The sequence below is a fragment of the Aquarana catesbeiana genome, unplaced genomic scaffold, assembly GCF_042186555.1.
Source record: "Aquarana catesbeiana isolate 2022-GZ unplaced genomic scaffold, ASM4218655v1 unanchor234, whole genome shotgun sequence".
Lineage (NCBI taxonomy): Eukaryota > Metazoa > Chordata > Amphibia > Anura > Ranidae > Aquarana > Aquarana catesbeiana.
This window is the reverse complement of record NW_027362662.1, coordinates 557501-572665: the sequence shown is the minus strand read 5'-3', so window position 1 is coordinate 572665 and position 15165 is coordinate 557501. Positions and strand designations below refer to the sequence as shown.

General features: G+C 43.5%; 1 protein-coding gene and 1 pseudogene across 1 annotated transcript in view; one reads left to right on the top strand and one right to left on the bottom strand.

Annotated features, from left to right (window-relative positions):
- Positions 1-15165, bottom strand: part of LOC141121920 (uncharacterized) — a 103257-nt pseudogene that overhangs the window by 10786 nt on the left and 77306 nt on the right.
- The window catches only part of LOC141121924 (uncharacterized), a 3251-nt gene continuing 1722 nt past the window's right edge, over positions 13637-15165 (top strand). Inside the window, exon 1 of the mRNA XM_073611678.1 lies at positions 13637-15165. This exon is cut by the window's right edge and continues 1722 nt beyond it. Coding sequence (XP_073467779.1) covers positions 13752-15165 — 1414 coding nt within the window. The 5' untranslated portion in view covers positions 13637-13751.

Sequence of the window (15165 nt, the reverse complement as noted above, 5' to 3'; positions counted from 1 at the left end):
TACTCCCACTCCTCCATGGAGAAATAGACAGTGACATCCTGACACCTTATAGGAACCTGACACACACAATGATACAGTCACCATCCAGACACATCCCTTGTCTGTTACTGGATAATGTCCCAGAATTCCCAGCACCGCTCACCTCTCCTCCATGATCTCTCTGGTGACTTCTAGAATCTTCTTTGTATTTCTCTATTCTATCAGGGAGGGAGGTGGAGGCAATGTGATGGTCATAGGATCTCCAGACTTCACAGGAGGAAAACTCTAGATCTGAACACAAATAGTAAATTCAATAGATATTCCCAGAATCCTCCTCACCTCACCATTCAGGTTTCCATTTTATAAAAGCCCCACTTCAGACTGAGGTATGATTTACCGACACAGGACCCCCACACTATGCAGGATAAAAGCTTGTTGTAGGCATTCTGACATCATTACATACAATGCAGGACCAACAGTTCCACTTTGCTAGTGAGGATGCCAAGGGTCCGCCCACATCCTAAGAGCATCAGAAAAAAAAGCCAGATGGAGGGACATTGGGAGGAGGAGCTGTGAGGTCAGTGTGATGTCATAGGACATATAGACTCTGAATGGAGGGACATTTGGATGGGGAGATTTAAGGGGTCCTCTATATGAGGCTCCTGTGCAAACCAAATCATTGTTCCTGGGTGTGTCCTACCTCTCCTAAACCGAAGAGTGAACTTTGCCCTTTACCATACAGAAATCTGTCAGGAATCTGTGAAAGTAAGCTCTCATGTGATCAGGTGACGTGCGGAGGAACGGAGTGTAAATAGCAGACAATTTTCTCCAGAGCTCCTAATGGTGGGGATGGATTTTGCTGAGTGCTGGTGCCAGGTTTCCACCCCCCAGGATCACTGCAGGTGTGGAGAAAAGCTGTGTAAGAGGATATGGAGGAGAGATGAGGAGGAGATCCAGGAATCAGGATAAAGGTCAGGACAAGCAACAGACGAGCGCATCCAAGAGATGAAGCCGGGGTCACGACACAGAAAATCAATCCAAGGAAACAACAGGCAGGACGAGGAATAGCAAGAAGGAGCTCAGAGACAAATGAGAATATTGCTCAGCCAATGGGAGATTAACTCATGTTCGACCCGAACATAAAGGCCATCCCTAGCTGAGATAGACTCGAACATTGGCTGTTCGCAAACAGTGAACAATTTGGGGTGTTTCAATAAAAGTGTAATATTCCTTTAAATTTCGTAGCTGGGGGGTGTCTATAGTATGCCTGTAAAGTGGCGCATGTTTCCCGTGTTTAGAACAGTCTGACAGCAAAATGACATTTCTAAAGGAAAAAAAGTAATGTAAAACTACTATTGCTAGCGCTGGCTATAATGAATTGTTGGTCTGGCAATACACATAAAAGTTCATTGATGGAAACATGGGCCCCTTTACAGGCATACTATAGACACCCCCCAGGTACGAAATTTAAAGGAATATTACACTGTTATGGTTTCATTTTAAGCATTATTAAAATCACTGCTCCCAAAAAAACTGAGGTTTTTAAAACTTTTTTTTGCATTGATCCATGTCCCCTGGGGCAGGACCCGGGTCCCCAAACACTTTTTATGACAATAACTTGCATATAAGCCTTTAAAATGAACACTTTTGATTATTCATGTTCGTGTCCCATAGACTTTAATAGTGTTCGAACAATTTTTTTGCCTGTTCGCATGTTATGGATGCGAACCGAACCGGAGGGTGTTCGGCTCATCCCTAATCTCAGCATGACTTACATAATGAAGGAGATGAGGGGGAGGGGAGAAAGTCACTTAAGGTGGGGATTGACAAATTTCCACACAGGAAAGTGTGGATTATTGGTGTCTGGGGCAGGGCAAGTAATTTGTGAGGTGCAGAACGCAGTAGATGGGGTGCAAGACATGTGCTGTGTGCAGAATGCAGGACATATGGTCTAAGGTGCAGAACGCAGGACATGGAGTGCCAGGTACCAGAGAAGGATGTAGGTCACCACAGGACATGAGATGCAGGAGGAGGGTACAGTGTGCAGAATGCAGGACATAGTTACATAGTAGGTAAGGTTGAATAAAGACAATAGTCCATCCAGTCCGACCTGTGTAGGTGCACGTGTGTCAGTGTCAATAATCATTTCCCATATCCCTGTATATTGTGTTCTTTAAGAAGCATGTCCAAGAGTCTCTTAAAAATATCAATACTCCCCGCAGCCACCACCATTTGTGGAAGAGTGTTCCACATTCTTACCGCTCTGACGGTGAAAAAACCCCTACGCAGCTTAAGGTTAAACTGATTCTCCTACATTCTCATTGTGTGTCCTCTCACACCCCCTGAGATTGAATAGCTTTTTTCCTATGCTGGAATCACCACTGAGATCTTTGTATCATATCTCCTCTCAAGCATCTTTTCTCCAGCGAGAATAAATTTAGCGCTTGTAGTTGCTCCACGTATTTGAGGTCCTTCAGCCCCCTAATTAATTTAATTGCCCTTCTTTGGACTCTCCAGCTCCAGCACATCCCTTCTGAGGACTGGTGACCAAAACTGGATGGAATACTCCAGATGTGACCTGACCAGAGTTTTATAAAGCGGTAGAATTATAGTTTTATCTCTGGAGAAAATGACCAGTTACACTTACCGGTAATGATGTTTCTGGGAAGTCTTCCAGGACGGCACCCTGAGAGATGACTGGTCCCACCTGACAAGAAACATAATCAAAGAAGAAGTCAAAAACCCCCGCCCCTCCCTGTGCTCCTCAGTTGTGAAAAAGTATTGACCCACACCAGTGCACGAGACTGAGAACCACCCCAAATGTTCATACAACACTGACACACAAAAACGGGTGGGAAGTAGGCCTGCTGTCCTGGAAGACTTCCCAAAAACACTGTTACCGGCAAGTGTAACTGGTCATTTTCTCAAGTCGTCTTCCAGGACAGAACCCAGAAAAAGAGCAAGTAGCTCAGTCCTACATTAGGGCAGGACAACAGCCTGTAGAACCTTTCTACTCCTTCTTCAAATCCTGAGGTGACAGCAGTTCCACCCTGAAGGGCAAGTTAAGTTAAGTGGGCTATGAGCCAAGGGCTCGAAGGGTGCCTTGGTCAGGGCTCCGAGGACTAGGGTAAGATTCCATGGTGGAAATTTGTTCATTTGCACCAGGGACATCCTCTGCCTAGCCGACAAAAATCTCTTGATCAGTGGGTTCAGTGCCAGTCTTCTGTCCAAAAAAACTGGACAAGGCTGCCACCTGGACCCTGAGCATCTAATGCCGCGTACACACGGTCGGACTTTTCGTCTACAAAAGTCCAACGGACGCTGACGGACTAAAGCTGGCTGGTAATCCGATCGTGTGTGGGCTTCTCCGGACTTTCAACGGACTTTTTTAGCCTCAAATCCGACGGACTTTAGATTTGAAGCATGCTTCAAATCTTTACGTCGTAAGTACGACGGACCCCGAAGTCCGCTCGTCTGTATGCTAGTCCGACGGACAAAAAAACGACGCATGCTCATAAGCAAAAACTAAACGGAAGCACTCGGTCTAGTAAAACTAGTGTTCGTATTGTAGGTAGCACATTCATCACGCTGCAAAATCTGTGATCGTTGAATGCAGCGCATTTTATTTCTTCTTTACGAAGGCTCTATAAAGAACGAAGGTGTTTTGCTGTTCATAATCAGAGTTCTCCCAAACTGATTTCTGGATTCTTTTTCTCTTTGATCTCATGAATGATATAGTATGCATTTTAAAAACAATGTTTCCATACTAATAATACTTTTTCCCCTTTTTTTTTTTTAGGTTTGTAAAGTTACCACAAAGAACCCATTATTCTGTTTTTTTTTTTTTATAGTGATTATTTTTTAGTTTTTAGATAAAGTTAACCCAAAGCACCGTTTTTGGTTACGTAAATTTTTGGATTTTCAAGACTTACCACTTGAACATTATTAACATTAGTAATGTATTTTTGGTGTGTTTTTTTTCTAACTCAATGAGATTGTTGTCCCTTGTTAATTTAACATTGTGTGTAAAATCAATGATTTCAAAGAAAAAACATAAAAAGTCTTTTGCTAAACTCAAAAAATGATCCATTTATTCATGGTCAAAATAAAATAAAGAGGAAGTCAACGCTGGAAAAAGTCGGTGTACCAGAAAATTGGGATCTTGCGGAGTCCATATAAGAGGGAGCACAATCTGGTCCAAGAATCCCAGAGATCAACAGCACCAGCAGATGATCTAGATGTCCCCAGACTGTGGTCCTACAACAGCCTGCGTCTTCTGTCAGACCAGACTGAACCCAGGTCATCATTTTCTTCTCTTCCCTGCAGCCTTTCCTCCACGCTGCCCTGCAGCCTTCCCTGTAGCCTTCTTTTGAGGCTGTGGCTCTGGTGTTTCAGTTGTGGCAGGAGGAGGAGGAGAAGGAGGAGGAGGAGGAGGAGGGGGGGGGGCTGCCTCATGTAGTTGGGTGTTTTGTGTTAGCGTGCCCTGCAGCCCCTTATGGATTGTTTCCCCAAATAGGCGCTCACAAATGAGGCGCTGCTCCCTATTCATCTGAAGAAGCCTGCTGGCTAAGTAGCAGCCATAGGATTCTTCCGCTTCGGGGGGGCTCCTTAAAAAACGGGTGGCCTCTTGCATGAGGCGCAGGGATGCGTCCTGTGTGACCATCCCCTTCCTGGCCCTTTTTTTGGGAAGGTGGAGGGGAGGCACTTGGGATTCGGTCAGGCTCCTACTGGGCCCAGCCACCTCACTTGGCCCAGCCACCTCACTTGGCCCAGCCACCTCACTGGGAGCAGCCACCTCCTGCCTGACACTGGGTCCAGCCTCCTCCAGGATGATGGTGAATCCGGCCTCCTCCAGGCTGTCCATGGGCCTGGTCTCCTCCTGCCTGCCACTTTCCCCCCATTCCTCCTGGATGGACTCATCCTGTGTATAAAAAAAGGACAATAGTTTGAGTATATTTTTTTGGGTTCATCAATGACACACAGTTTGCTTCTCATGAATAGCAAATTCAATGTGAATACTTCTCTTTAATAAAAGAGTCTAATCAGACACCCTAATTATTTCAAGCAGGTGCCAAACATATTTAGCCACTACTGTCAATTGATATGTATACACAATTTTGAGTGCCAAATTATTTTAGACAATTATAACATCCAGTTAACATCATTAATATTAGTACAGTAAATATTTGTTAAAATAATTTACCTGACTCCAGATGGTCATATCTGGTTCATCCAGGATGGAAGACCCAGCTTGCTCCTCATCAGCCTCTGCTGGGGTGGAGGGAAGGGTGGAGGGAAGGGTTGAAAGTGATGGCCTGGCTTCATTCTGGTCATCCAGAAAACGGAGTTGATTATAGTACCACAGCCTGGGTACATAAACATCATCTGCTGATGCTCCTGATCTCCTTGATTCCTGGATCTTCTTATGCTCCCTCTTATACATGTTCCTCAAGACCCCAATTTTCTTGAGCAATGTCTCCATTGTTGCTTCCGGGATGGTCGCCTGGACAAAGGCCAGAAGTCTCTCCAGCGTTGACTTCCTCACATGCTTAGCATAATACTGAGGGTGTTTCACCTCCCACAAATTCCTCATCTCTCGATATTTGGAAATAAAAGATGTAAGGAACTCTGGATCCTTAAATAGGGGATTCATTATATCTGGAAAAGATGAAGTCACAAGACAAAAAACACTTTTATTATAGGTTTCGGCTAACCCCTCATCATCTTCTCCCTATGTAGGCCTCATCAATCTATCAAGCCATATAGGCCGCTTGCTACAAAGTCATGACCATAAAACCCAAAAAAAATATATTTAAAATTACCTTCGTTTTGTAACGTCCTGGTCCACTATCACCTACGCACAGAACGTACGTACGACACGTGCGCAAGGGCCCTCTTTATACACTACGCATGTGTGAAACTCCGCCTGCGTCGCCCGCCCCTGACGTTCGAAATTAACTCATGTTCTCCGCCCCCTAATTCGACGCACAGAACGTACGTACGACACGTGCGCAAGGCCCCTCTTTATACACTACGCATGTGTGAAACTCCGCCTGCGTCGCCCGCCCCTGACGTTCGATTTTAACTCATGTTCTCCGCCCATTTTTTGTTACGGCGCGTAGTGGAGTTAAAGAATGGCGGAGACACCTGAAATGTTGACGACCTCAGGTAGTGGAGACAGCCCGGAGGCTGGAACGTCAGCGAAATCTATGAGGCCTAGATTTAAGGCCTCTAATATGAGTTTTAAAGAGATGGTGGAGATGGTGGCCATTCTTCACAAAGACGACTATGATGGCAATTATGGGCCGTACGCACGGCCAAATTTGCGCAAGGCCAAAATAATGGCGAAGGTCGTGGAGACTTTGCAGGCATCTTTTGGGGTCCAGCGCTCCAAAGATCAACTGCGAAAAAGATGGTCTGACCTGAAACTCAGGGAGCCGGATCAATACCGACGTATCCGGAAAGTTCTTAAAAAAAGTAAGTACTTGTCGTGTTTTTCTCTTGTGTTTATTACCTTGTATACTGCTCCATGTGCTTTTCCTTCCTATCCGATTTTTTGTTCATCGTTTTAAACGATCTTTTAAGAAACCTCGTTACATATCTATAGATATATATCTATATATACATATATATATCTATATATACACATATATATATATATATATATATATATATATATATATATATATACACATATACATACATATATATATATATATATATATATATATATATATATATTGTGTAGGGAAATTTATGATCAGTGCTGTATCACTAATATATATATATATGTTTGATGTGTTAATACATTCATTATATTGTGTATTCTCCTCTCAGCACTACAGAAACAAGTGAACAAACATGTTTTTCTTTTAAAATATATGTTGCCAGCAAGTTAAGATAAACATTCTGTAGAGTAAGCTGTTGTAGATGGTAATCACATTGTAAGCAGTAGTGTGAAGATGCAAGTCATTGTATGTGATGCGCTGATAACAATAAGTCACAGAATGTTAAGTCATCATTCTACGTCATCATAACTCTGAAAAATATCGATAAAGCAGAAAAGCTAGGTGTGTCTACCATAGAATGGGTATAAAAGTAGGAAAGTTGTCATATTCTCTAGAACAAGGCTAAGACACACACATTCTGTGTACAAGCTCTGTTCTCCATATATATATGCAATAAAAACCTTTTGAATTTGGAGCCATTTTGTTTTCAGGCATTTAATCCTTCTACATCAATGGTGCCGTAGAAGGACTCGGATTGCCAAACTGAACACAGGATCTGTGATCTATCTGACGTACAACTGCAATAAGACAAGGGCCCAAGGGTGAGTAAAAAAAAAAAAAAAAAAAAATTTGTCTCCCTGAATTGTCTGGTTGTCCTTGTACGGCGGGGGGAGCACAGATCGTGTGTCAAAACGCAATCAAAAGAACCTGGGCAAAAGGGGTGATATTTTATGTCTTGTTTGTCTACTAACTTGAATGAATGGGTTCATGAGCCATAGTCATTAGGGCTGCTGGCTGTAAGTCCTTTGGGATTTACAAAGAATTAGGCTGCGCTGGCTTCACGCCTGGCCAGTCCAACAGAGGTGTATGAAAGTGTGAGTGTGTGGGGAAAGTTGGGGTCTCAAGGTGAGGAGAACCCCTTTCGAAGCAAATGTGAAGAGTGAACATTATTGTCTGTTATATTAAACAGTTGTCTTTTTAACTAACGCAGAGTACTAAATTGTTTTAAGTGTGAATGAGAGGGTTGCCTAAACGTCAAAAGCTGGAAAGCCTGGGTTTATAGCCTAAGGTGAGGCCATACATGTATGTGCTGTTTTGATGCCTATGACGTCAACAGGTGCCCTCTGAGTGAAAGTGTATTGTCTAAATGTCATAAAACTATACTAATTATTGATACTCATGCATACTAATTGAAAGGTGTTAACAGCTACCCTTTATGAATGGGGTTTTACTAACGGGGTTCATAGAGTAAAATAAGATTTTGCCTAAATGAATAGTACTGGTAATCTTTGTACAAATTCTTTACTTGTTTTTGAAATACTGACGGTTTTATTGGGGGCAATTGCTTGGTTACTATTAGCAATAATTGTGCTTAGACCAAGAGATAGAACCATACCCCCTCAGGAGCACAACACGCTAGAAGGGGGAGAATACATAAAATTGCATAACCTTGCTGATGTGTCCAAGCAATGAATGTGGGCAACTTGGGGTGTTAGTAGATACCTTGTTCATCTGTTATATCATATTGTTTGTGGTGTGTATGCTGCTAAAGATCTGGAGAGATAGACAGCGTGGTTTCCCTGTGTGTGATCTCCAATTCATGCTATAACAAACTGTGCCACAAAAGTCCAGTATACAGCCTCATCCAAGTTGGGGGTGAGGACGTGCTTTCAGTGGAAGAGAGCACAAGGGGAGTATTGGCCAGCTCCCATAGGAAAGGAAAAGTAACTGGAACCTCACTGACGATCCAGTAATGGGGAATCAGGTGGGAGGAGGTGCTAAAGTTTACGGGGCGCCATTGACACCCCGGGAGGAAGTCAAGGCCCGCTATGGAAAGTGGGTAGTGAAGTACCTAAAGAAATGGCACAGTTTGGCAAAGGCAACGGATTGGCCGGTACCCATACAGGGAACATTTGATGTCAGAGTTTGGACAGCATTACACCATAACTTTAAGAGTAGGATGACTGAGCCTAATGAAGTTGCAGCATGGGCCAGATGGGAGGCAGAGGCATATGGGAAAACAGCTAAGGTCCTAGTTGCAACACTGCCCAAGGTATCGGAGGAAGAAGGTGAGTTATCAGAGGAAATGATTGCTAGTACACATATGTTAGCAAAAACACTCATCAGAAACCCAAGTAAGCCTGTCTCTGACCAACTAATATCTAGTAGTGGGTCCCCCCCACCATATGTCACATCATCTACCCCTATTGGAACAGGTGCTATAGAAGCATCTGCACCAATGAGAGAGGAGGTGATGCAAGAATATATACCAGACACACCTAAGGGTAAATATTGGTATCAGAAGCCAGGATGGAGTAGCATGCCTCCGTCCAAGTTGCTGAGTACAGAAGATTCGCCAGAGGTAAGTTGGCAGGATAAAAGTTTCCTAAGAACATCTGTCGGGATGACACCAATACAAGGGGTAAGTATGCAACAAGAAAGAATTTACCCACCTCTCCCCCTTGACTCAGATGACGAAGAGGTAATAACTTCTAAACAAGGGGGGACAGGAAGAATATTACCAGTAAGAGAGCAGAGAGCTTATAATGATAAGAATGACTTAACGGGGACTATAGTTCACCATGTTCCCTGGACTCCTGGGGAAATGAATACTTTCTTGAATTCAATCCCCAAGCCCAGGCATAGTCCTCATCTGTTTGCTAAACAGCTATGCAACATAGCTGCAAGTTACAGAGCAAATTGGGAGGACATGTTACGAATCATAAAGGGGGTGTCAGGAATAAGTGATGCTGATCTTATGATACGGGAAGCAAGGTTAGCAAAATCAGAAGATTTAGGGGTCTTCAAACGGGACTCACCAAAATTAGCACTAGAAGAGTGTGAGAAATTGAAGGAGAGGATAGGGAAGATTTTTCCGGCAGCTTCCTGGAATAAGGTGAGTTCAATGACCCAAGAAAGTAAAGAGGAAGTGCACCAATACACTGATCGGTTTAGGAATGCAGTCCTTGAGACTGGGCAGGACCCCGATAGTCCAGCCTTGGCCTCAATGATTGTCACCATGTGGGGTACAGGTTTGAAAAAATCTGTTCAGGAAAAGTTAACCACCCGTTATCCTGAGTGGAAGACCATGAGCCTACAAGCTCTGACCTCAGTGGCATCCCATATCCAAAAGAATATGGATGACATGGAGGCAAGAAAGCCACAAAAGGTGTTGCTCTCCTACCTCCCACCAAAAGAAGCCCCACAGGGCGAAAAGGGGAGGGAGGGTGGGAGACCAAGAGCTATGGGTGTGTGTTTCAACTGCCAAAAACCTGGCCACATTGCTAAATTTTGCCGTGCACCCAGGAAAAGTGGCAAGGATGCATGGGGAAAGAGGGATTGACAGGCAGAGGCCCCAGTGTGGTCAGTAATATCTGAAACTGATGGTAATGATGCTTTTGTAAAAATTACTTTGGCAGAAATGCCTTATTATAATGAACTTATATTTTTAACAGACACTGGGGCATCAAAGTCAATCCTCTCGTCCCATTGTACCCCATCTCTCCCCTACTCAAACGAAAAGACAGTGATTGGTTTGGATGGTTCCGTGGCAACTCTGAAAGAAACCGCCCCTCTGTCTGTAAAGATCGGAGATGTTACGGTACAATCTACCTTTTTGTTGTCTGATACCGTGCCTTGTAATTTGCTGGGAAGAGATATCTTATCAAAATTACAGTGTACTATAAGTTACACTCCTGAGGGGGTCTTTGTTACCTCTCCGCTGACTGAAATAGAGCAAGATGTGTGTGACAGTCTTCATGTTTTGGTGGCTGCCTCACAAAACCCAAATTTACCACCAGCCTTGCTGGAAGTACCTGAGTCACTCTGGGCAGAGTCCAAAGAAGACATAGGTCTCCTAAATGTGACTCCAGTCAGCGTTAAGGTAAAACCAGGATCTATCTTGCCTAAACTACCTCAGTATCCTCTCTCCTATCAGCAACGGGAAGGTATCAGGGATCAAATAAGGATTTACTTGGAGAAGGGGGTGTTGCGGGAAGAAAGCTCCCCTTGCAACACACCTCTATATCCAGTGAAGAAGAAACCTACAGATAAGAAAGCTCCAGTTAAGTACCGGATGGTACATGATTTGAGAGCTATAAACAAAATAATCGAAGCTGATGTACCAGTCGTACCAAATCCCTACACTCTCCTTTCAGGTATTCCCAGTGACGCCAGCTGTTTCACTGTGATTGACCTGGCAAACGCTTATTTTAGCGTAAAGCTGGACGAATCATGTGTCTATCTTTTTAGTTTCACCTTCTCTGAAAAAAAATATACCTGGCTCCGCCTACCTCAAGGCCTGTCTGTTTCTCCAAGCTGTTTTAATCAAGCATTGAAACAGGTGTTGGACCAATGGCGGGCGCCGCCAGGTGTCACACTGCTCCAGTATGTAGATGACTTGTGCTTGGCAGCAGTGACCAAGGAAGTGTGTGAAAAGGCTTCTTTGAGCTTACTGAAATTTCTGGCAGAACAAAATTGTAAGGTAGCTAAAGATAAGCTACAGTGGTGCCAGGAAAAAGTTGTTTTCCTGGGGCACTGTATCTTTAAAGGGGGCAAACACCTAACCTCAGAAAGGAAAGAGGTGATACGTTCATACCCCCTTCCAAAGAATCAAAGGTCTCTAAGAGCATTTTTGGGTTTGGTTGGTTACTGCAGACAATGGATCCCAAATATGTCCCAAATAGCTAAACCATTGTATGCTTTAACCTCAGGTAAAGTTGTGCATTTTGAATTGTCTGCTGAGGAGATGCAAGCTGTAGAGGCATTAAAGGAGGCTATAATATCATCTCCAGCATTATCACTGCCTGACTATAAAAAGGACTTTTACCTATTCTGTCATGAATCAGGTAATCAGGCATCTGGAGTGTTAACACAAAAATCTGCTGATAAGCATAAACCTGTGGGATATTATTCCCAGCCTCTTGATCCTGTAATCTCAACAGCAGCACCTTGTGTGAAAGCCACGGCAGCAGCAGCCATGTTAGTAGAGAAAACTGCTGAAATTGTGTTGGGGAACACCCTGATTCTCATGGTCCCTCATGCAGTGGAGCAGGTGCTGGGACATCTTAACACGAGACACTTATCTGCTGCGAGGTTAACTAAGTATGAGCTGGCTTTGCTTACACCAAGTAATATCATTATTAAGAGGTGTGATGTTTTAAATCCAGCCACTTTGTTACCCATTCGGCCTACTCCAGTGGAGTGGGTACATGACTGTTGTCACACAACTGAGGCCTACTATGAGCTCCCAGTGATGGTACAGGATTTTGCCCTGGAGAACCCAGAGCTGGAACTGTGGGTAGATGGTTCCAGGTATTACACTGAGAAAGGTTCTCCCGTCACTGGTTTGGCTGTGGTAAGTCGAGAGAAAGTAATTTTCCAGAGGGCTCTACCAAATCATTGTTCTGCCCAAGTGGCAGAGTTGGAGGCCTTGATAAAAGCATGTGAAGTGGCAGAAGGGAAATCAGTGAATATATACACTGATTCTCGTTATGCCCACGGTGTTATACATGATTTCTCTATTTTATGGAAAAGCCGTAATTTTTTGACATCTCAGGGCAAACCTATTAAAAACTCTGCTCAGGTGAAGGCCCTACTTGAAGCTATCACTTTGCCCGCTGCAGTGGCAGTGGTCAAGGTGAAGGCTCACACAAAAGCGTCTGATGCTGTTGCAATGGGTAACCAAAGGGCAGACGAGGCAGCGAAAGCAGCTGCCTTGCTCCCCCTGGTGGTGAGTGATGATGAAAGAGTATATTTCCTAAAAGGGGATACAAACACTCAAACCCTACAACAACTGCAGAGCACAGCATCTCGAGAGGTAATCAATAAGTGGAAAAAGAACAATTGTCATTACAATGAGGATACCAGTATTTGGCTCCATGAGGATGGGAGGCCGTGTGCCCCTCCTTCGATGTACCCTTCTCTTTGTTCTATGGCACATCTCCCTTCTCATGTAGCCAAAGGGGGGATGGTTGATCTGATATGGAAATTGTGGTATGCACCAGGCATTGAAGAAGTAGCTAAACAGTATTGTCAGGCTTGCTTGATCTGTGCACAATACAATCCAGGGAAACGTGTAAAAACTCCTCAGGGTCACATTCCGAGGGCTCTATATCCCTTCCAGAGATTACAAATAGACTACATACAATTACCTAAGGTAGGTTTATATGAGTTTGTGCTCACGTGTGTGGACTGCTTCTCAAGCTGGTTGGAGGCGTGGCCTATACGGAAGGCTACAGCCACAGCAACAGCAAAGAAGCTGATACAGGAAGTGGTGTGTAGATATGGGGTTTTTGAAACCTTAGAGTCAGATAGAGGAAGTCACTTTACTGGGCAGGTAATGAAAGAGGTACTTGCAGCCTTTAACATTGATCAACGCTTACACACTCCTTACAACCCCACAGCTAGTGGTAAGGTAGAAAAATACAACGGGCTACTAAAAGCCAAGTTGAGTAAAATTACAGCTGAGACAGGGCTAAATTGGCTCCAAGGGTTGCCTATAGCTCTGTTTGCATTGAGAACTACACCGAAACAAAAAGGGAAGCTCTCTCCCTATGAAATATTATTTGGATCAGTACCAAAGACAGGTTTGTACTATCCACAGGCTTTAGCAAGATCATATGGGTCACTCACTGAATATGTCATCGGGTTACACAGACATTTAAATCAATTGCACAAGAAAATATATTCATCTCTTCCAGACCCAGATGCCCTTGAAGGGATTCATGACCTGCAGCCAGGTGACTGGGTAATGGTGAAAAAGCATCAGAGGAGGGGTCTGGATCCCAGGTGGACAGGACCCTACCAGGTGCTACTTACTACAGCTACAGCAGTGAAGCTGGAAAACAGGGATACTTGGATACATGCTTCACATTGTAAACGTGTACATTCTGCAATTGTATCTGAGCAGTAGGACCAGTTCTCCTGCCTAAGGATTCTGTGTCCTCAGCAAGACACTGCTCAGAATGTGATCATATCTCTCTAGTCGTTGCAGGAACATCTACCAAGAAGTTGTGCTGTGTTTAAAGTACCCGATGAAGGATCATGAGTGCCTGGAAAAACTTGCTGCTGTTGGCGTGGTGTGGGCTTGTGGATGGTCAAACCTATCTGAATAGGATGATCCAGTTACATGAGGTGATCAGTACTCAATTCAATCTCTCTAACTGTTGGGTGTGTTCTATGATTCCCCCAAGTGTGAGACATAAACCGATAGTAGCTATAGCAGTTACAGATCCCAATTTATTTTATGCAATATTGATAAAAGAAACAGCCAATAGTACCCTAGCTGAGAAACCTTGGAAACTGGTAGAAGACAAAGGGCTTTTAGTGCAGGGAATATCAGGAAAAGGAATAGGACTAATCCTTAACCATAGTACTGACCCAGAGATGGTTGAAATGGGGATCACTGATTATTATCAGGATCCGGGGAATGTTCAGGTTGTGGTGAATGGTTGTTTTAGCATAGAAAACCAGACGATGTGTCAGTGCCTTAGGGATTGCTCTAACTGTTTTGATGAAACTTTGAAAAGGTCATTGAAGGAATTAAATGTAACTGATGAATGTGAGAAGGATTATGAGTTTACTGACTTAAATAAGTACAATCGCTCTTTACAGGAAATAGTAGATTCCCAATTGAAAATTTACCATATAAGTGTTGAAGCAAGAGTCCTACCAGGTTCATATTATTATGTGTGTGGTCGAAAGGCCTACAAGTGGCTACCAGTAAAAGCAAATGGTACTTGTGTGCTTGCTAGGCTGATTTACACTACTAGAGTTGTTAATACTACAGAACTAATAGAGGCCCATAAAGGAAAAAGATTCAAGAGAGCTACGGGAGATAAGGTATACTCTATCAATACAGCACAAAAGGAAATGGAGCGAATAGGGAAAAAGTACTCAGTTTCTTTGTTTGGGGAGGCATTTAAGACATGGACTTATGCCCCCTCATTCACAGGCTGGGGACATGAAATGATTAATAGGTTAAATGATTATGCTAATGCTACTAATATGATGTTGGGACATGTCTTGGAGGCCCTAAAGGAGGAGACAGATGAGCTAATAGAGATACGAAGACAGGTAATTGCTAATCACATGGGATTAGACATATTATTTGCTTCACAAGGAGGGTTGTGTAAAGTTATTGAGCAGGAATGTTGTACTTATATAGTTGATAATAGCTATGATATAGAAAAACATCTAGCCGCAGCAGGGGAATTGCAGGGGAAAGTGCATGAAGTTGCCAATCATACATTAGATATATCAGAATGGGGAGGGGGATTGCTATCCTGGTTGAACCCTCTTTCATGGTTCAAGGGAATAGGAGAAGTGTTTAAAACCTTTCTGATAGGACTACTGAAAATTCTGGGGGTGATCTTAGGAGCTGTGCTATGTTTGTATTTGTGTTTTAAGATAGTCATGTGTGCATGTGTAGCAATGTGTAAGGTAAAGATGAGACCTG